We start from the raw sequence: 20927 nt of genomic DNA, 5'->3' as shown, positions 1-20927 counted from the left end.
ATTGCAAAGCACAGAGAGGTCTGGTAAAGCATAGGGAAGCATTGTAAAGCACAGAGAGGTGTGGTAAAGCATAGGGAAGCATTGTAAAGCACAGAGAGGTCTGGTAAAGCATAGGGAAGCATTGCAAAGCACAGAGAGGTACGGCAAAGCCTATTGTAAAACATGACGAACCAGGGTAAACTATGGCAATGGCATAGCAGTATTCCATAGTACCTTGTATTTTTGGTCTGTCACGTGTATGTAGGCAAAATTATGTTCTTATACAGACCCTTGTCCTTTGAGCTGAAAACGGCAGCGCTGGTTGGAACTGGTGTTTTGAAGAGGCTTAACGCGAGTAAACATGCACAACGCAAGGTTAACCTGAAAGATAACAGTATCGTGGCACAGTGTGTCGTTTTACATTCACCTCACCTAAGCTGACCAGGGTAAATGTGCACGATTAATTTGCAGAGCGCTGCAAGAAAGAAATCGCGCGCAGACTGCCCGTCACCTCTCGAGGACGATGTCATGGCAACCGGGGAGTTGTCGGTTTATGAAATGAACAAACAAAAACATATTTCTATATATTTTTGTAAGGTAGTTTTTCACTTTTAAATGTTAGGTATCCTGTAATAATCTAATTTACAGAATCTAAAACCTTTGTTTTTAAACTTTTTTGTAAGTTTTTTAATTTTTTTAAAGTCGTTCTGTTTATAATGAATTTCATTTTATTTATTATCCATGTCATTTACGCTGTTTCTAATCCTTCCTTGGATGTATATGTAAGTATGTATCATTTTGTATATATATATATATATATATATATATATATATAATATATTATATGTAGCAAGTGCTTGGTTTTCGCTTTAAAAAAAAAACAAAAAAAAAAACAAAAAAAAAAACGCGTTTTATTATTCGTGAGGCAGTTTGACCCTCTTGGTTTTCTGTCCAGTCCTTTTGATAGGATAGTATAAGAGCATCTGTAGAAAACGTTTTGATTAAGCGGCGATTTAAATCAAGTTTATACTTTCACAATGACCTGCGTGTGTGTGGAGCCGTTACTAGAGTCAGAGCCGTGAACGAACGAATGGTGAGGCAACACATGAGTAATAATAATAATAATAATAATAATAATAATAATAATAGCTACCTTTTACAAATGAAAATGTTTCAGCCCATTGATAAATGCTACGTGAATGTTGCCCTTGTTCATGTTATTCAACGGCACCCTGGTTCAGTAGGTTGTCATCAGATCTGCACGGTAATGCAGAGTCGGTGCTTGCGCTGTTGCTGTGGTTACAGTGATCCCGTGAGACATGCCTGCAAAATGGGACCACCGCACACGCGTGGGAGCTGCTATCGGTAAGCAATTATCAGAAGCGCCTAGGATTGCACCGCAGCCTTTCACAAGAAGGCTGAACACCATTACTCATGCAGTTCCAGGTATTATTATTATTAGTTTATTTAGCAGACGCCTTTATCCAAGGCGACTTACAGAGACTAGGGTGTGTGAACTATGCATCAGCTGCAGAGTCACTTACAACTACGTCTCACCCGAAAGACGGAGCACAAGGAGGTTAAGTGACTTGCTCAGGGTCACACAATGAGTCAGTGGCTGAGGTGGGATTTGAACCGGGGACTTCCTGGTTACAAGCCCTTTTCTTTAACCACTGGACCACACAGCCTCCTAGCAAATGCCCTTATCCAGGGAGACTTACAATTGTTACAAGATATCACATTATTTTTACATACAATTACATTATTTTGGTAAAACATATATGTACAGCTGTGGCTAAAAGTTTTGCATCCCTCCTATAAAATGAACCCATTTACTTCATAAAGTCGAATGAAACCTGCTGAATAACATATTGAATTACACACCGCTTTGTAGTTTTCCAACATAACGAAAAACCGACTAGAAAAATGTGACATTTCGAAACATGAAATACTACTGTACTACTATTATGGCTTCCGGTAGACTTTTGCTATATCATTGTGTAGTTTCTTTGATTACATGATGTTAAATAAAATGATGTTCATACAGTTTTTTATATCAATCTTAAATTTCTAGTTGATGCAAAACCTTTGGCCAGAGCTGTAGTAGTTTGGAGACTTCTGTGTAATGTATGTAACTATTGAAGCTGGATAATAATAACTATAATTAATAATTAAGGATAATTAGTAGGCTGATCAAATCGATGCTCAGCTTCTCATAGGATTTAGGTTTTGAAGCTGTGTTCATATTTTTGCACAGCAGTTTGATCCATTCCTGGCTTTACTAGGAGTTTAATCAGACACACCTGAGCTTGTTACCTACACACACTGGGGCTGATCAAGCTGGTAGTAAAACCTGGAACGGGTGAAACTGCTGTGCAACAGGAGGCTTATATCCATCCCTGTTTTAGATTTTGTGCTGGTATGGGAGGAGAGCTTGGAGGAACAAGAGCCCAAGGATACCCTGATCCCCAGAGAAGAGCAAAAAGATAAGAAGGCTCTGTGCAAGGAGAAGTGGAGAAAGACATTCCTGTTTAATCTCTGCAGGGCTGGCTTGAGGACGGAGGAGGTAAACAGGACTTTGAACGAAGGCTTTAGCAAACATGTATTTTCATTTTAAAACATACTGTCTGGCACCGTGCTACGCTAGGCCAAAGAATTTGCTGCTTGCAAGCCATACTTTGAGTTAGTCTTGAACCTCTTTGGAGTACCAGACCTCTCTGTGCTTTACAATGCTTCCCTATGCTTTACCAGACCTCTCTGTGCTTTACAATGCTTCCCTATGCTTTACCAGACCTCTCTGTGCTTTACAATGCTTCCCTATGCTTTACCAGACCTCTCTGTGCTTTACAATGCTTCCCTGTGCTTTACCATGCCTCTCTGTGCTTTACAATGCTTCCCTATGCTTTACCAGACCTCTCTGTGCTTTACAATGCTCCCCTATGCTTTACCAGACCTCTCTGTGCTTTACAATGCTTCCCTATGCTTTACCACACCTCTCTGTGCTTTACAATGCTTCCCTATGCTTTACCAGACCTCTCTGTGCTTTACAATGCTTCCCTATGTTTTACCAGACCTCTCTGTGCTTTACAATGCTTCCCTATGCTTTACCAGACCTCTCTGTGCTTTACAATGCTTCACTATGCTTTATTACACTTTGCTGTGCTTTTACTATTTGACAGTTTTACAAGGGTAGTCTTTTAAAACCTTGGTTCGCATGCCTTTAAAACTCAGCCAGCTCCCGGAGAGAGTTCATTGCAATTTTTAATTGTATATATATTTAATTGTCTTTTGCAGGAAGTCACTACGAGTGCAAAGGAGAAGATCCATTACTTTAAAATCAGCGCTCCCTTTGAGGTTCTGGGTTTCTACGCTGAAGAGCTCCGAATGTTGTGCCCTCTTAAGGCAAGTCATTTAAAAAAGAAAAAAAACATTCTACCAAATTTCTGTTTACACCGGCCAATTCCAACGACTCCTGCATTTTTTTTGACCACAGTTAAACTTTTTCTTTTTCTGATATTTAAAAGTTTAAGCCGTTGACTCCCCTAGATTGTGGTCGTTCTGGGTGAGTTCTGAGTTAATGCTCTCTAATATTGAGTTCAGTTTATGTATTAATTGAAAACTATTAATTTGAGCTGCAAACAGCTGGTTTAGAAAGGCGTCCCTGGAGGGAGGGAGGCAGGATTAAGTTCCAGTTACACACAAGCATGCAGAGAGCTCACCGCTTCACACTCCGTGAGTTACTGTATTCACATCACGTGCAATCACAAGGCTGCTTCAAGCGATCAAACAGCAGCCTCTGAGAGAAAGTGACACAGGTGGGGAGTTTATTTCAGTCTGACTTACAGGTGTTACAGGGCAGCACAGGGTTACAATGCAAGCTTCATATTTAAATACAGTGTAGTTTACAGTCAGTGCAAATAATAATACTACTAGAATACAATATGAACTAGGATGCAGCAAGTTAGGATTACAGCAAGTTGTCTCTATAGTGACAGATTAGCAGTGCAATAGTGCAAGGATAGCGCATCAGCTGAGGATCCAGTAACGTGGTGCTGAGGTCAGGCGAGTCCAGAGCAGAGCAGGAGGGGCGGATCAGGAGATCTACAAGCGCAGTCTGAACAGGGGGTTTTGTGGAGGCGACGGGAGCAGTGAGAGACGGAGCAGTCCTGAAACTTGTACAAAGTGCAATACTTTTACAGTGGAGCACAATGAAGAAAGGATATACAGATTAATGCACTTCACTAGATTCAAGATTGCTGTTACATTTTTACAGGGTTTTCTATGACAAAAGCCAGCGATTCTTGACTCGAGTGGCTCCTTTGTGTTCTCGTTCTTGACCCCAGGTTTGTTCTCGCGTCTACGAGCCCACCACTCTGAAACTGCTGAGGAAGCTCGGGCTCCCGAACCCCTTCTACGAGAACGTGCCCAACCAGCCCCCAAACTTCTACATGTGCCCCTTCAGCCGGGCCAGGTTCAAGAGGTAGGGGCTGCCTAATCCTCACAGCTGAGAATAACTAGAACTCATTCATTGCTGTATTGTATTACTCTCCGTCCATACCAATGATGCAGACTGCACAGGCTTTGAGATGATGTCTTCGCATCTCATGCACAGCTGTATTCTATGATTCTCCCAGTGAAGTTCCATTACTGGTGCTGTCCAGTTCAAATGAACCTTGTCACTGGTGCATTGTATTACTCTCCGTCCATACCAATGACACAGGCTGCTCAGTCTGCTCGTAACGTACCGTCTCTTTGCTTCTCGCGCAGGTTTCACGGCAGTAAAAATCCAGAGACTTTCTTCACCGCCACACAGAGGCAGAGAATAGTGAGTCAGCTAGACCAGCGGTTCAGCCAGTGCCTTCAGCACACCGGTGAAGACACTGCTGTGGCCAGAAGTTGTGCATCACCCTATAGATATTAACTGATTTTGCTTCCTGAAGTCGAACGAAACCTGCTGAATAATGTTGCGTTAACATATTGAATTACACACCGCTTTGTAGTTTTCCACATACCTAACAAAAAAAATGTGGCATTTCAAAATGTAACATGAAATACTACTGTACTACTATTATAAACAGTACTATTATTATTATTATTATTGAATGCATTTTCATATTCTGGATTTTTTTTGTTTCAGGTGTACGAGGTGTTAAGAAGAACTCCCTATGGGAAAGGGAGGAGTGACCAGATTGGAATAAACAAATTGCTGAACAGATTGGTCTTCTCAGCTGCCTATCCTCTTCACGATGTGAGCTGCCTGTCGGATTTAACTTGCAGGACAAGCAGAGTCTATATATATATATATATATCAGCAGTGTCCCCCACCTGGGATTGAACCCACAACCCTCCTGTCAAGAGTCCAGAGCCCTCACCACTACTCCACACTGTTGCCATGGATGGATGGATGGATGGATGGATGGATGGATGGATGGATGGATGGATGGATGGATGGATGGATGGATGGATGGATGGATGGATGGATGGATGGATGGATGGATGGATGGATGGATGGATGGATGGATGGATGGATGGATGGATGGATGGATGGTTTTAACCCCCTGGGGTACTTTTATTGCGTGACCCCATCGCTGGATCACTACAGTAGCCGCGGATCTCAAATTAAAGAAACCCACAACAAAAAAATAAAGAAAAAATGAACAAACATTTAAAAAAAAACACAAAAGGCTGCCGCACCCCGATTGCATGAAATATTGAATTTCCCCGGGCAACGCCAGGTACTTCAGCTAGTATAAGAACATAAGAACATAAGAACATAAGAAAGTTTACAAACGAGAGGAGGCCCCATTCAGCCCATCTTGCTCGTTTGGTTGTTAGTAGCTTATTGATCCCAGAATCTCATCAAGCAGCTTCTTGAAGGATCCCAGGGTGTCAGCTTCAACAACATTACTGGGGAGTTGGTTCCAGACCCTCACAATTCTCTGTGTAAAAAAGTGCCTCCTATTTTCTGTTCTGAATGCCCCTTTATCTAATCTCCATTTGTGACCCCTGGTCCTTGTTTCTTTTTTCATATATATATAAATAAGAAAATGAGTGAACCAATAGTACAGCACTTCACCCGTCAATGCAAACATTAGCGTGCTGAATGATCACAAAGTGTTTTAATGGAGTTCTCAATACCTCCGGATGAGTTCACGCTGCCTCTCTCTCCTGTCGGTGTTCCACACAGTGTCCCGACATCCTGCCCGATCTCACTGTCCCACCAGAGCAGCTGAACAGCAGGCAGATCCTGGGACACTACTGGGCAAACTGGTGGAAGTGGTACAAGTACCAGCCTGTGGAGCACATCCGACACTACTTCGGAGAGAGGGTGACTTTCTACTTTGTGTGGCTAGGTATTATTAATTCTTATTATTGATTAGTTATTAATGAGTTATTTAGCAGATGCTTTTATACAAAGCGACTTATAGAGACTAGGGGCAGCAGTGTGGAGTAGTGGTCAGGGCTCTGGACTCTTGACCAGAGGGTCGTGGGTTCAATCCCAGGTGGGGGGACACTGCTGCTGTACCTTTGAGCACCTAGATTGCTCCAGTAAAAACCCAACTGTATAAATGGGTAATTGTATGTAAAAATAATGTAATTGTATGTAAAAATAATGTGATATCTTGTAACAATTTTAAGTCGCCCTGGATAAGGGTGTCTGCTAAGAAATAAATAATAATACTAATAACTATGCTTCACAACTGCTGCTGCAGAGTCACTTCCAATAGACCTTGTTTGTTTGACGTCTCATCCGAAGGACGGAGCATAAGGAGGTTCAGTGACTCACTCAGGGTCACACACACACAGGGAGTCAGTGGCTGAGCCGGGATTTGAACCGCCTGGTATCGAGCCCCTAACCATTGGACCACACAGACTCATACCAGAGCGTTTATTTAACCAGGCAAATATTCAGACAATGACGTGAAGTGACAATCCGACTATTAGAGTGTTTATTTGATCTGGCATCAGAAATCGTTTGTGTGAATCCAGCTCTTTAATGGAAACTTAAACTCAGTCATTAGGTGCTGGTCTGTTTCAAAGCAATCAGAAAGGCAGGGTTAGTGTAATCGTTTATCACAATGTAATCATTTATTGTATCGAAGAATTATTAGTGGTAAAAAAAAACACACTCTGCCATTTGGAGGCAGTGTGGTCCAGTGGTTAAAGTCCAGGGCTTGTTACCAGAAGGTCACAGGTTCAAATCCCACCTCTGCCACTGACTGCCTCACTGTGTGTGACCCTGAGCAAGTCACTTCACCTCCTTGTGCTCCGTCCTGCGGATGAGATGTTAAATCAACGTCCTATTGGAAGTGACTCTGCATGTAATGCACAGTTCACAGCCTGCCTCTGTAAAGTGCTTTGTGATGGTGGAACACTATGAAAGGAGCTATATTAAAAAAAATAAAGATATTATTATTATTAACATTTTTTAAAAAACACTTTTTCAAAAATACATCTATTCCAATAAATTCAAAAGTTTGTTAAAGTAAAATAAAAAAAAAAATCTTCTTAAAACTCAAGAAGGAAGAAATCCATTGATTTAATTGTGAAGTTCCGCAATTTACCCAGAGAAGGATTAATCAATTATTAGCACACCCATAACCCTTACACACACACGCACGCACGCACGCACGCACACACACACACACACATTAAGGAGGGAAAAAACATTTCAACAGATTTTCTTCTTCACTGTTGTAGTGTATTTTAGTATTTATGTATTAAGTTTGAAGACTAAGCCCTATGAAAAGCTCCAGCATCCATTAAGCAGAATCCTGTTTTCTGGGATTGCTTGCAGGGATTGACCTGTGTTTTGTCCCCAAGGTTTTTACACCTCCTGGCTGGTACCTGCTTCCCTGGTGGGGATCCTGGTCTTCATATACGGAGCACTTAACGTCTCCAGTGACATCCCAGTGTGAGTATCACAGCCTTCTACCAGCGAGCTCGCCCCCTCACTCTCACAGCCAGAACAACACACCGCACTGGATTGAGAAGCAGGACAAATGACCCTTAACATGAGCACACTGATAGAGCTAATATAGGATTGAATACAGGTTCATTTCAGCTAATAGTGTGTAAGAGGTATAGCCTTTTTTTTTGTTTTAACTGTATCTTATACTTATGATTCTGTGTGACACACGCATCCACCATGTTGTAGAATTTTAACATCCTTGACTTGCATTTAATGTATTATGCATTGTCCCTCACTATCTTGTAAAGCGCTTTGTGATGGTGGTCCACTATGAAAGGCGCTATAGAAAATAAATATTGATTAATTAATTAATTAATTAATTAATTAATTAATTGATTGATTGATTGATTGATTGATTGATTGATTGATTGACCTGTGGTAGCTAGAAATTCTAAAAGAAACGTCATAAATTCACAAACGTTTTGACTAGAAGTCTTCTTCCAAGTCTTGAAGGACTTCTAGCTGAAATGTTTGTCGTTGTCCTTGCGAAGTTTATTAATAGTTTACAGCCATGGGGGTCAGAAATGCTAAAAGAAACATAATGAATTCAGTAGGCAAATGTTTTGATCAGAAGTCTTTTTCAGTGTCTTTTAAAGACACTTGAGCTTCCAGTCGAAATGTTTGTCATTTGACGTATGAAATATTTTTTTCGTACTTCTTAATAGTGCACACCTACAGTGGTTAGAAATACTCAAATAAAGCTAAAGCATTTTGACTAGAAGTCTTCAGTGTCTTGAAACACATTAATAAAGACTTCTGCTGTATTCTTTCTGTGTTCAGCACTGTTGAGTGATACAGTTAATAGTTATTGATGATCACCTGTGGCAGTTCCATTCAAAGTGAAACAACTTCTGTAGGAAATACTTCAATTCGTCACTTGTAGGCAAAAAAAAAAACTCTTCCTCTAGGGTGTGAAAGCTGAATTAGATGTCCATGACTGCAAGTATGAATAAAGATAAAAGTCTTGTTGGTTTCAGCAAAATGATCTTTATTTGAAGCCCCAAAAACTTTCCAAAGTTCCAAAGCTTTGCTACAGCTCACATTTCCTGTACTGTTGTAATCCCTCCCCCAGCTGTCCTGGGCTGTCCCTTCCTTCCGTGCTCCAATCAGTAAGGGCGCCCTCCCAGTTTTGTGCCTTTACGTGAGTGAACTGGAATGACATACACCAGCACCCTCACCCCTTGTTAAGTAATAGTTTGAACCAAATCTTCAATATGGCTTTTGATCCAAGCCACAAGCATCACACGTTTCCACCGCCAGTCTGAGACACTTAGCGATGCTTCCTCCTTGTTGGTTTCATTCTGCTGAGCTGGCGTCTTGCTGTTCCGTACCGCTACACGACAGCTGCTTGTGCAGACAGGCCATATATGGGCTTCCATGCTAGTCCCTTTCAGAAATAACACCACGCAGGGACCCTCAGGCCCGAACGCCTCGCAACTGAGAGTCATTCATGCTTTCCAACAGGGTGATGCAAAGCTTTTTGGCCATAGCTGTTGTTTCCTTAATGCAGATCTGTTTGTGTGCGTACTCTGTGGGTACCCATATAGCAGGAATGAGCCTCCCCCCCCCCACCTCCTCTTACCTTGCAGGGCTGAGCTGTGTGAGAGCGGGGACACCTTTAAGATGTGCCCCCTTTGTGACAACTGCGAGATCTGGAGCCTGTCCATTGCTTGTAAACTGACTAAGGTGCGTTCACAGTGTAACTCTGCCTGCTGGCATGGCTTATTATCCAGCACAAACGCCAAGGGATCCTTCAGTCAGTCATGAATCTGTCCGTGGTTGTTGTTATTATTATTATTATTATTATTATTATTATTATTATTATTATTATTATTATTATTATTATTTATTTCTTAGCAGACGCCCTTATCCAGGGCGACTTACAATTGTTATAAGATATCACATTATTTTTACATACAATTACCCATTTATACAGTTGGGTTTTTACTGGAGCAATCTAGGTAAAGTACCTTGCTCAAGGGTACAGCTGCAGTGTCCCCCCACCTGGGATTGAACCCACGACCCTCCGGTCAAGAGTCCAGAGCCCTGACCACTACTTCACACTACTGTTAATAGTTATTGAAACCATTGTCCAGTAATTGAGAGATGATATAGCCGTATAAAGTTTTGTAAAATAACCCTTAAGCCCACATTCCGATAGTTAAAACACATTATTGGTTACTGTGTGTTTGAAGAAAGGGGTTCGATACCAGGAGGTTCAAATCCCGGCTCAGCCACTGACTCCCTGTGTGTGTGTGTGTGACCCTGAGCAAGTCACTGAACCTCCTTGTGCTCTGTCCTTCGGATGAGACGTCAAACTAACGTCCTATTGGAAGTGACTCTGCAGCAGCAGAAGCAGTTGTTGATGCAGAGTTCACCCCCTAGTCTCCAAGTCGCTTTGGATAATAATAATAATAATAATAATAATAATAATAATAATAAATACACTGGGCTGGGAGGAGGGAATGGTATTTCTCAAAGCGTTGTGTAAGCTTCGCCTGCTGTAGTTCTGCAGTTTTGTTTTGTTTTGTGTTCGTCCAGTTGAGCTACTTGTCTGACCACCCGGGCACCGTGCTGTACAGCGTCTTCATCTCCTTCTGGGCAGTGCTGTTCCTGGAGGCCTGGAAGAGGAAGAGCAAGTCCTTGAGTTACCACTGGAACAGCACCAGCATGGGCTACGAGGAGGTAGGGCTGCCCTGCCAGCCGCTGCACCAGAGCACGGAGGCACCGCTCTGTGAAATCCCTCCTCCTGCTTTGAAATAGGGCTGGATTTAGAAATACTGAAAGAAACTCGGATAGATTCGATGGCCAGTGTTTAGACTGGAAGTCTTTTTCAATGTCTTCAATAGAAATATTAAAGAAACTTAATGCAATGCCGAACATTTTGACTATATCTTCAATAGAAATACTAAAAGAAACTTAATAAAATTCAATGATAAACGTTTTGACTGGAAGAAAAAACTTCCCCTGATGAAAGTTCCTCACAGTAAAAGTATAATAAAGCAAAGTGAAAGCATGGTAAAGCATAGGGAAGCATTGTAAAGCACAGAGAGGTGTGGTAAAGCATAGGGAAGCATTGTAAAGCACAGAGAGGTCTGGTAAAGCATAGGGAAGCATTGTAAAGCACAGAGAGGTCTGGTAAAGCATAGGGAAGCATTGTAAAGCACAGAGAGGTGTGGTAAAGCATAGGGAAGCATTGTAAAGCACAGAGAGGTCTGGTAAAGCATAGGGAAGCATTGTAAAGCACAGAGAGGTCTGGTAAAGCATAGGGAAGCATTGTAAAGCACAGAGAGGTGTGGTAAAGCATAGGGAAGCATTGTAAAGCACAGAGAGGTGTGGTAAAGCATAGGGAAGCATTGTGAAGCACAGAGAGGTCTGGTAAAGCATAGGGAAGCATTGTAAAGCACAGAGAGGTCTGGTAAAGCATAGGGAAGCATTGTAAAGCACAGAGGAAAAAGTTTGCCATTGTTTTGAATACAGTTTCTTTTAGTATTAAATCCAGCACTATTATTTATTGTTTTCAAAGTGCCAGTATGGCTGGGAAGACGCTATTCATCACCGTTTTGTTCACATGCAATAATTTCTCATTGCCCGCTTTCACTATTGCCCTGATAGAATGAACCCTCCCCCTCTTCACCCTGCAGGAGCCTGTGCTCCCCGAATATGCAGCACTGGCGCCCCGGACCGGCCTGCACGAACCCTACCTCCCCCTCAAGACTCGATTCCCGCGCATCTTCACAGCCTATTCCGTCGTCGCAATGATGGTGAGCACACAGCCCGTGTTAGTTAATTAAGGGATAGGCTTGCTGGTCCAGCGGTCAGAGAAAGGGTCTTGATACCAAGAGGTTCAAATCCCAGCTCAGCCGCTGACTCCCTGTGTGTGTGTGACCCTGAGCAAGTCACTGAACCTCCTTGTGCTCCGTCCTTCGGAGATGCAAAACTTTGGCCATAGCTGTATATAGCAAAGTGGCAGTGCACAGCAGGTAAGGTTTATGGGATAAGCTTGCAAGCTACCTTTATGCTAGTGCATCTCCTCACCCTGCTCTCTCTGCGCCTCTCCTCTCCTCTCCTCTCCTCAGCTGACTGTGGTCCTCATCTATCTCGTGGCCATCATCATATATCGCAGCATTGTCACCGTTGTTCTGTTCCGGTCTGAAATCACAGTGCTGAAAACACAGGTGAGAAGGAATCGATCCCACTGTAAAGCACACAGAGGTATGGTAAAGCATAGGAAGAAAACACATGATAAACTAACCCTGATAATAGTTTCCCATAGTAAAAGCACAGCAAAGTGTAATAAAGCAAAGTGAATGCATGGTAAAGCATAGGGAAGCATTGTAAAGCGCAGAGAGGTATGGTAAAGCATAGGGAAGCATTTTAAAGCACACAGAGGTATGGTAAAGCATAGGGAAGCATTGTAAAGCACAGAGAGGTATGGTAAAGCATAGGGAAGCATTGTAAAGCACAGAGAGGTATGGTAAAGCATAGGGAAGCATTGTAAAGCACAGAGAGGTCTGGTAAAGCATAGGGAAGCATTGTAAAGCACAGAGAGGTGTGGTAAAGCATAGGGAAGCATTGTAAAACACAGAGAGGTATGGTAAAGCATAGGGAAGCATTGTAAAGCACAGAGAGGTATGGTAAAGCATAGGGAAGCATTGTAAAGCACAGAGAGGTGCGGTAAAGCATAGGGAAGCATTGTAAAGCACAGAGAGGTACGGTAAAGCATAGGGAAGCATTGTAAAGCACAGAGAGGTGTGGTAAAGCACAGGTAAGCATTGTAAAGCACAGAGCGGTCTGGTAAAGCATAGGGAAGCTTTGTAAAGCCTAGAGAGGTACGGTAAAGCAAAACTAATAAAATGAAAAAAGATAAAAGCATAGCCTACTCATGGGAAAACTGCAAAACTGTGTGGATTCAATTTGCATGGCACACTTTTCTAAGAGGCCCGTCTCCCTCTGTTTGAATCAGGCCGCTATGATCGCTGGAACGAGCGGAGCTGTGGTGCAACTAATCCTGATTGTAATTATGGAGCGGGTCTACACAGGGCTGGCAGTGCAGCTCACACACTGGGGTAAGAGCACAATACTGATCCTGATTAGGGCAGCAGTGTGGAGTAGTGGTTAGGGCTCTGGACTCTTGACCGGAGGGTCGTGGGTTCAATCCCAGGTGGGGGACACTGCTGCTGTACCCTTGAGCAAGGTACTTTACCTAGATTGCTCCAATAAAAACCCAACTGTATAAATGGGTAATTGTATGTAAAAATAATGTGATATCTTGTAACAATTGTAAGTCGCCCTGGATAAGGGCGTCTGCTAAGAAATAAATAATAATAATAATAATAATAATAATAATAATAATAATAATAATAATAATAATAATAATAATAATAATAATAGTAATTATGGAGCGGGTCTACACAGAGCTGGCAGTGCAGCTCACACACTGCGGTCAAATCATCCTAGTATTAATAATAAATAGTCATTTAACAGATGCTTGTATCCAAAGCGACTTACAGAGACTAGGGGGTGAAGTATGCATCATCAACAGCTGCTGCTGCTGCAGAGTCACTTCCAATAGGACCTCGTTTGTTTTACGTCTCATCCGAAGGAGGGAGCACAAGGAGGTTCAGTGACTTGCTCAGGGTCACGCTCAATGAGTGTGAGATTGAACCCAGAACCTCCTGGTAACAAGCCCCCTTTCTTTAACCACTGGACCACCGAGCCTCCCAACACACAAAGACATTGTAAAAAGACTCCTAGTTGAAGCGTTTGTCGTTGCATGCATCCCGTTTCTTTGGAGTGTTTCTAAGCCCAGCCCTGTTGCCTGTCTGATACCCGTGTTTCTCCCTGCAGAGACCCCCCGCACCCAGTCCCAGTATGAAGACTCCTTCTCTTTCAAAGTCTTCGTGTTTCAGGTGGTGAACCTCTACTCCTCTTCCGTCTACGTGGCTTTCTTCAAAGGCAGGTCAGTCATGCTAGAAAATGCCTCCCTCGCTACTACCTTTGCACAGCAATGTTGCAGTTCCCTGTGCTTTATACTATTCAGTTACCCAGCTTAACTCGGTTAGAGAAAAGGTCATTTGGGAAGGGTTTAGTTAACATACTGTGGTACCATTCTACCATTGTAGCTGCCCTATGCTTGTGCTAGCATTGCCCCTTAGACAGTACAAGACCATTGCATTGCCATTGAAGATCATAGGGTATAGTTAACATACTGTGGTCCCATTCTACCATTGTAGCTGCCCTATGCTTGTGCTAGCATTGCCCCTTAGACAGTACAAGACCATTGCATTGCCATTGAAGATCATAGGGTATAGTTAACATACTGTGGTACCATTCTACCATTGTAGCTGCCCTATGCTTGTGCTAGCATTGCCCCTTAGACAGTACAAGACCATTGCATTGCCATTGAAGATCATAGGGTATAGTTAACATACTGTGGTCCCATTCTACCATTGTAGCTGCCCTATGCTTGTGCTAGCATTGCCCCTTAGACAGTACAAGACCATTGCATTGCCATTGAAGATCATAGGGTATAGTTAACATACTGTGGTACCATTCTACCATTGTAGCTGCCCTATGCTTGTGCTAGCATTGCCCCTTAGACAGTACAAGACCATTGCATTGCCGTTGAAGATCATTTAGGGGCTAGTTAGCATACAGTGGTCCCATTCTACCAGCCTCATCCCATTGTAGCTGCCCTATACTTGGTAAGCTGACAGTTTTCATGGACTAATGCTGTTTTTAACGTCCCCGCAGGTTTATAGGCTACCCTGGGCATTACGGACACCTCATGCAGGTCCGAAACGAAGAGGTAAGGAGCAGGGAAACCCCAAAATGTTTTAATTAGGTTTGTGAAGAATTTTGTTGAGAGGAATCGTATTTGGTTGGACCTTAAACATTGCATCTAGGTTAAGGACAGCAGATTGCATGCCTTGCTTTAGAGGCCCTTTCACCTCAGCAGTGTCTTCAGAGTCACGTCACTGCCTGTCAGTCAATAGAGGGGAGCAGCTGGTTGGTTTATTACAGGAAAAGAGGTATTGGTAAAGCATAGGGAAGCATTGTAAAGCACAGAGAGGTGTGGTAAAGCATAGGGAAGCATTGTAAAGCACAGAGAGGTCTGGTAAAGCATAGGAAGCATTGTAAAGCACAGAGAGGTCTGGTAAAGCATAGGGAAGCATTGTAAAGCACAGAGAGGTGTGGTAAAGCATAGGGAAGCATTGTAAAGCACAGAGAGGTCTGGTAAAGCATAGGGAAGCATTGTAAAGCACAGAGAGGTCTGGTAAAGCATAGGGAAGCATTGTAAAGCACAGAGAGGTCTGGTAAAGCATAGGGAAGCATTGTAAAGCACAGAGAGGTCTGGTAAAGCATAGGGAAGCATTGTAAAGCACAGAGAGGTCTGGTAAAGCATAGGGAAGCATTGTAAAGCACAGAGAGGTCTGGTAAAGCATAGGGAAGCATTGTAAAGCACAGAGAGGTAGAGTAAAGCCGATTTTACTGTGGGAAGCTTTTCTAAGGGATGCGCTGCCTGACCCTCCCCCCTCCCCTCTCTCTCTCTCTCTCTCTCTGCAGTGCGGCCCAGGGGGGTGTCTGGTGGAACTGACCCAGCAGCTGATAGTCATCATGATCGGGAGACAGATTCTGAGTAACATCACTGAGCTGGCTGTCCCGTGAGTACAGACTTACATGCATCAGAAGAACAGAAGAAAGTTTACAAACGAGAGGAGGCCCCATTCGGCCCATCTTGCTCGTTTGGTTGTTAGTAGCTTATTGATCCCAGAATCTCATCAAGCAGCTTCTTGAAGGATCCCAGGGTGTCGGCTTCAACAACATTACTGGGGAGCTGGTTCCAGACCCTCACGATTCTCTGTGTAAAAAAAAGTGCCTCCTATTTTCTGTTCTGAATGCCCCTTTATCTAAGGGGCGTGGGTTTACACTAGGGAGGCTATTGCTAAGGCTGTATCTTATGCATGGTTATTATCACGGATTACACCGTCTCTGTGACATGTACCCAATACCGTGTTATATGTAGTTCCCCTGGTGAAAATACTTTTTAAGGACTATATTAAATACTGCATTAAAAGACTATTAAAACACTAGTGTGGAGTAGTGGTTAGGGCTCTGGACTTGACCGGAGGGTCGTGGGTTCAATCCCAGGTGGGGGACACTGCTGCTATACCCTTGAGCAAGGTACTTTACCAAGATTGCTCCAGTAAAAACTCAACTGTATAAATGGGTAATTGTATGTAAAATAATTTGATATCTTGTAACAATTGTAAGTCGCCCTGGATAAGGGCGTCTGCTAAGAAATAAATAATAATATTAAAGACTGCATTAAAGGCTGTATTAAAGACTGTATTGAAGCACGCAGCGGTCCTCTCTGAAGCTGCTCCTGTGTCGTCCCTCTCGCTGTGAGGCAGGAAGCTCCGATCCTACCTGCTGAGACGGAGGACCGGGCTGACTGACCACAGCCTGGAGCAGCCCTGGGAGCAGGACTTCAAGCGGGACGGGTTTGATGGGCTGCTCCCGGAGTACCTGGAGATGGGTGAGGAGAGACACAGCACAGCGCCAGACTAGCCTGTCTGAAACAGCAAACAGCAACACAGCACATCCTGAGGCTTTAACCACTGCTGGTCGGTCCAGCGGTTAAAGAAAGGGGCTCGATACCAGGAGGTTCAAATCCCGGCTCAGCCACTGACTTCCTGTGTGTGAGCAAGTCACTGAACCTCCTTGTGCTCCGTCCTTCGGATGAGACACAAAACAAACAAGCTCCTATTGGAAGTGACTCTGCAGCAGCAGTTGTTGATGATGCAGAGTTCACCCCCTAGTTTCTGTAAGTCGCTTTGGATAAAAGCGTCTGCTAAATGACTAATTTAATAATAATAATAATAATAATAATAATAATAATGCTAATGCTAATGCTAATGCTAATGCCCATATACAAGCTTGCGATCCCTGAACAGTGTGTCTCTCTGGCAGTGCTGCAGTTCGGCTTCATCACGATCTTCGTGGCAGCCTTTCCGCTCGCCCCTCTCTTTGCTTTGATCAATAACTGGATGGAGATCCGTCTGGACGCGCGCAAGCTGCTGCTGGACGTGCGGAGGCCCGTCGCGGAGAAGGCTCACAACATCGGAGTGTGGTTCAGTATCCTGGAGGTGCTGGCCAAGCTGTCTGTCATCAGCAACGTGAGCCACGCAAGCAGGGGCAGAAACGCTCACCCTTAACCCTGCGGAGATCAGCACACCCCGCTCAGAAACACTCACCCTTAACCCTGCGGAGATCAGCACACCCCGCTCAGAAACACTCACCCTTAACCCTGCAGAGATCAGCACACCCCGCTCAGAAACACTCACCCTTAACCCTGCAGAGATCAGCACACCCCGCTCAGAAACACTGACCCTTAACCCTGCGGAGATCAGCACACCCCGCTCAGAAACACTGACCCTTAACCCTGCGGAGATCAGCACACCCCGCTCAGAAACACTCACCCTTAACCCTGCGGAGATCAGCACACCCCGCTCAGAAACACACACCCTTAACCCTGCGGAGATCAGCACACCCCGCTCAGAAACACTCACCCTTAACCCTGCAGAGATCAGGACACCCTGCTCAGAAACACTGACCCTTAACCCTGCGGAGATCAGCACACCCTGCTTAGAAACACACACCCTTAACCCTGCAGAGATCAGCACACCCTGCTCAGAAACACTCACCCTTAACCCTGCAGAGATCAGCACACCCTGCTCAGAAACACATTATAAATTGGGGAGAAAATCAGGATTTTTTTTTTTAAATGAGAAACAGGTCAGTGAAACTGGCTCCAGCCGGGCATTGCAATGCTGGTGGATTAGTCCAGGCTGTAGAGGCTCCAGGCTGAGCTGACGCTTGGCTTGTGTTCTTGCGTCGGCAGGCAGTCCTGATAACGTTCAGCTCCGAGTTCCTCCCGCGCATGCTCTACAAGATCAGCCACGACGGGGACCTGAGAGGCTACGTCAACTTCTCTCTGGCATACGCTCCCCTGGACTACACCGACACCCACAACAGCACCGCGTGCAGGTGAGGAGGGAGGACCCCAGGGGTACAGCACTGCGGCACAACAGGAAAACGCTGCAATCAACTCTGTCTGGTTTCTGATAGTAGTATTTCATGTTAGATTTCGAAATATCACATTTTTCAATTGTTGTCAGTTTTCAGTTAACTATATGGAAAACTACAAAGCGGTGTGTAATTCAATGTGTTGACGTAACATTATTCAGCAGCTTTCATTCGACTTCATGAAACAAAATGAGTTAATTCTAGAGGGTGATGCAGAAGTTTTGTCCAGAGCTGTGCGTTTTATTTCAGGTACCGGGCGTTCCTCAGCGCCTCAGGGGACTCTACGCTGTTCTCCTGGAGGCTGCTGGCCATGCGTCTGGGTTTCATGGTCATGTTTGAGGTGAGCTTTGAAAGCAGTTGTGTGATTTTTGGACAAGGAAACCACAAGCTGGGGTGTTTCTGAATACAGGCAAGTCCTAAAGCTGGGGGAACGCGAAGCAACTTTGTGGCTTGGAACCTGGTTCCAGGAGACCGGGGAGTCCTAGTTTGAGGTTTGCTGTATTAAACCCCCAAGTCTCCCCTGGTGTGCCACGCAGCGGCCTGAAATCAAGTTCCAAGCCGCACAGGGGCTCCGTGTTCCCTTCAGCTTAACAGGGAGGTGTTACTGATTTGTGCTGTTTTCAAATTGTTCAGTTTAGACATTCGTTTAAAAAAAATAATGTCTGCCCTGCCTGAAAACCCTGTGGAAACTGGGTAATGTTTAATAAAAAATAACATTTTAAAGAAACTCAAGTCTGATTCTGATCTTCATTCGAAATGTGAACCCTCATGCGCTGATCAGCTTTGTCTGTCTGTATGTATGTCTGTGTCTGTATATCTGTCTGTCTGTCTGTATGTCTGTCTGTCTGTGTGTCCGTATGTCTGTCTGTGTCACCCCACATGGTGAGCATGACGACTGCCTTGAATCTTTCTTTAGCACCCTTCTGAGAGTTTCTCATAAGACTCCCAGCCTCCTATAGACTTCAGATTGCAATTTGGGATAATCACAGTTAAAGCAGTGTGAATATGGACTAGCTTTTCTCTCCCTCTCCCTCTCCTCCCCCCTCCCCCCTCCCCCCTCCCCTCTCCCCTCCCCTCCCCTCCCCTCCCTCTCCCTCCCCTCCCCTCCCCTCCCTCTCCCTCCCCTCCCTCTCCCTCCCCCTCTCAGCACGTGGTCCTGACGGTTCAGTTTCTGATTGACTGGCTGGTGCCGGACGTCCCGCTGTCTGTAGAGATGCGCTTGAAGCAGGAGCAGCACATCAGCAGGAACCTGCAGGGGGAGGAGCCCTGGATACCCACACAGGTGAGGGGGAGCAGGAAGTGGGATAGTAGGGAGTGGGGGAGGAGGGAGAGCGGATCAGAGAGGAGATGGAGAGGGGAAACAGAGTAGAGGAGGGAGAAGAGAGGGGAGGAAAAAGGAGTGGAGGGAGGAGGGAGAAAGGAGAGGGTAACAGAATGGAGGAGTGGGGGAGAAGAGGTGAGGGATTATGACACAGGTGGGGAAGATGAGGTAGAGAGGGTCCTGACACAGGCAGGAGGGAAATCTTAAACCCTGAAGCCACCTAACCAAGTCTTTGTCCCGTGTCTTGATCTCCTCTCAGAAGCGGGACGACAGGGGTGTCTCGTCGAGCTCCGAGACGGAAGTGTAGGGCTGGGTCTGTCTGCAGCTCCCATTGCAGCCCGAATTAAAGAAACTCCTCAGCCACTGCCAGAGCTAGCTGTACTTCTGATTTATAAAAGACATGTCAATGTTTGTATTCGTTTTTTCTTTCTTTTTTATATATATATATAATTACTAAAGGGTGATATACAGCGGTCATCCTAATGCAGCGATTCTCAACCCCGGTCCTGGGGACCCCTTGTCCTGCTGGTTTTTGTTCCAACCGAGCCCTCAATTACTTAATTGAACCCTTAATTGAACGATAATTTGCCTAATCTGAGCTTTTTAATTATTTTAAACAGTTGGAGGTTCCAAGTTAAATATAAAACTATATAAGCAACTTAAATTCTCCAACTTTTTGTAAGCTAATCAATTAAGCAATTAAGGACAGCGTAATTCAACCAAGAACACACCACAAGCAGGCTGGTTCAGATTTTTTATAATGTTTTTATTTGGAGTACGAAAAATGTCCATTCACGGCTGTGACCGATGGAGTTGCATATTTCCTCCAGCAGGTATTCCCTTTAAAGCCAGCAGTGTTCTTTTTATGTTTTTTTTTTTTTCATATCCTTCTTTTTAAACAATCTAGTATTTAATTACACCCTTCCTCAATCATCCCCTTTCTTTATTCATCAATTTTGCATTTAACATGGCAAAACCGACTGACCTAGCAGAAACGAAAAAAAAAAAAAAACACTACAAAAGAGAGAGCTGATCGTTATATTTTAAAATGTATTACAAAAATCAAACTGAAATATACTGTTGTCATTTTTTTTGTTTTAGTTTGGTGTTGCACGTTTGTTTTCTACGACCAAAAAAAAAAAAAAAGCTGAGACATCAGGACCTGAATTCAGTGCAATGGTGGCATCAACATGACCCAGAGAACATATAAATAAGACATCGATTTCAACACAAAAACAAACACACACACCCCAGTGTAACACTTTATAAAAGAAAGGCTTCTGCCTCTCCCCAGAGACGGGCGCTCCCACTTCATAGCATCTTTGATCCATTCCGGATTTAACTGTAACCTGATCCACACGCTAGAAATACAAAATAAAACTTGAAAAAGACAAACATTTCACTTTTTTTTTTTTTTTTTAAATCCACACCCTCATGAACCCACTCTCTGAAACCAGCCATTTACTTCACGAACACGAGCGAACTGGGTATTAGCGACACACACACACACACACACACACACACACACACACACACACACACACACACACACACACACACACA

At 44.0% G+C, this 20927-nt stretch overlaps 1 protein-coding gene across 1 annotated transcript; it reads left to right on the top strand.

The window, feature by feature from the left end:
• The first annotated feature begins 916 nt into the window (after positions 1-916).
• Positions 917-20779, top strand: LOC117404637 (anoctamin-7-like). Its single transcript, XM_059014549.1, has 23 exons — positions 917-1072; positions 1221-1344; positions 2388-2545; positions 3274-3381; positions 4323-4459; positions 4747-4804; positions 5117-5227; positions 6167-6332; positions 7804-7894; positions 9541-9637; positions 10493-10636; positions 11596-11715; positions 12031-12129; positions 12918-13020; positions 13802-13913; positions 14708-14762; positions 15521-15618; positions 16369-16493; positions 16928-17133; positions 17859-18004; positions 18293-18383; positions 19191-19325; positions 19624-20779. The coding sequence occupies exons 2-23, from the start codon at positions 1299-1301 to the stop codon at positions 19669-19671; spliced, it is 2454 nt and encodes an 817-aa protein (XP_058870532.1). The 5' UTR covers positions 917-1072; positions 1221-1298; the 3' UTR covers positions 19672-20779.
• The last annotated feature ends 148 nt before the right edge of the window (positions 20780-20927 follow it).

This window comes from Acipenser ruthenus, chromosome 48 (genome assembly GCF_902713425.1).
Source record: "Acipenser ruthenus chromosome 48, fAciRut3.2 maternal haplotype, whole genome shotgun sequence".
NCBI lineage: Eukaryota > Metazoa > Chordata > Actinopteri > Acipenseriformes > Acipenseridae > Acipenser > Acipenser ruthenus.
This window is presented reverse-complemented; position numbering and strand designations above follow the sequence as displayed.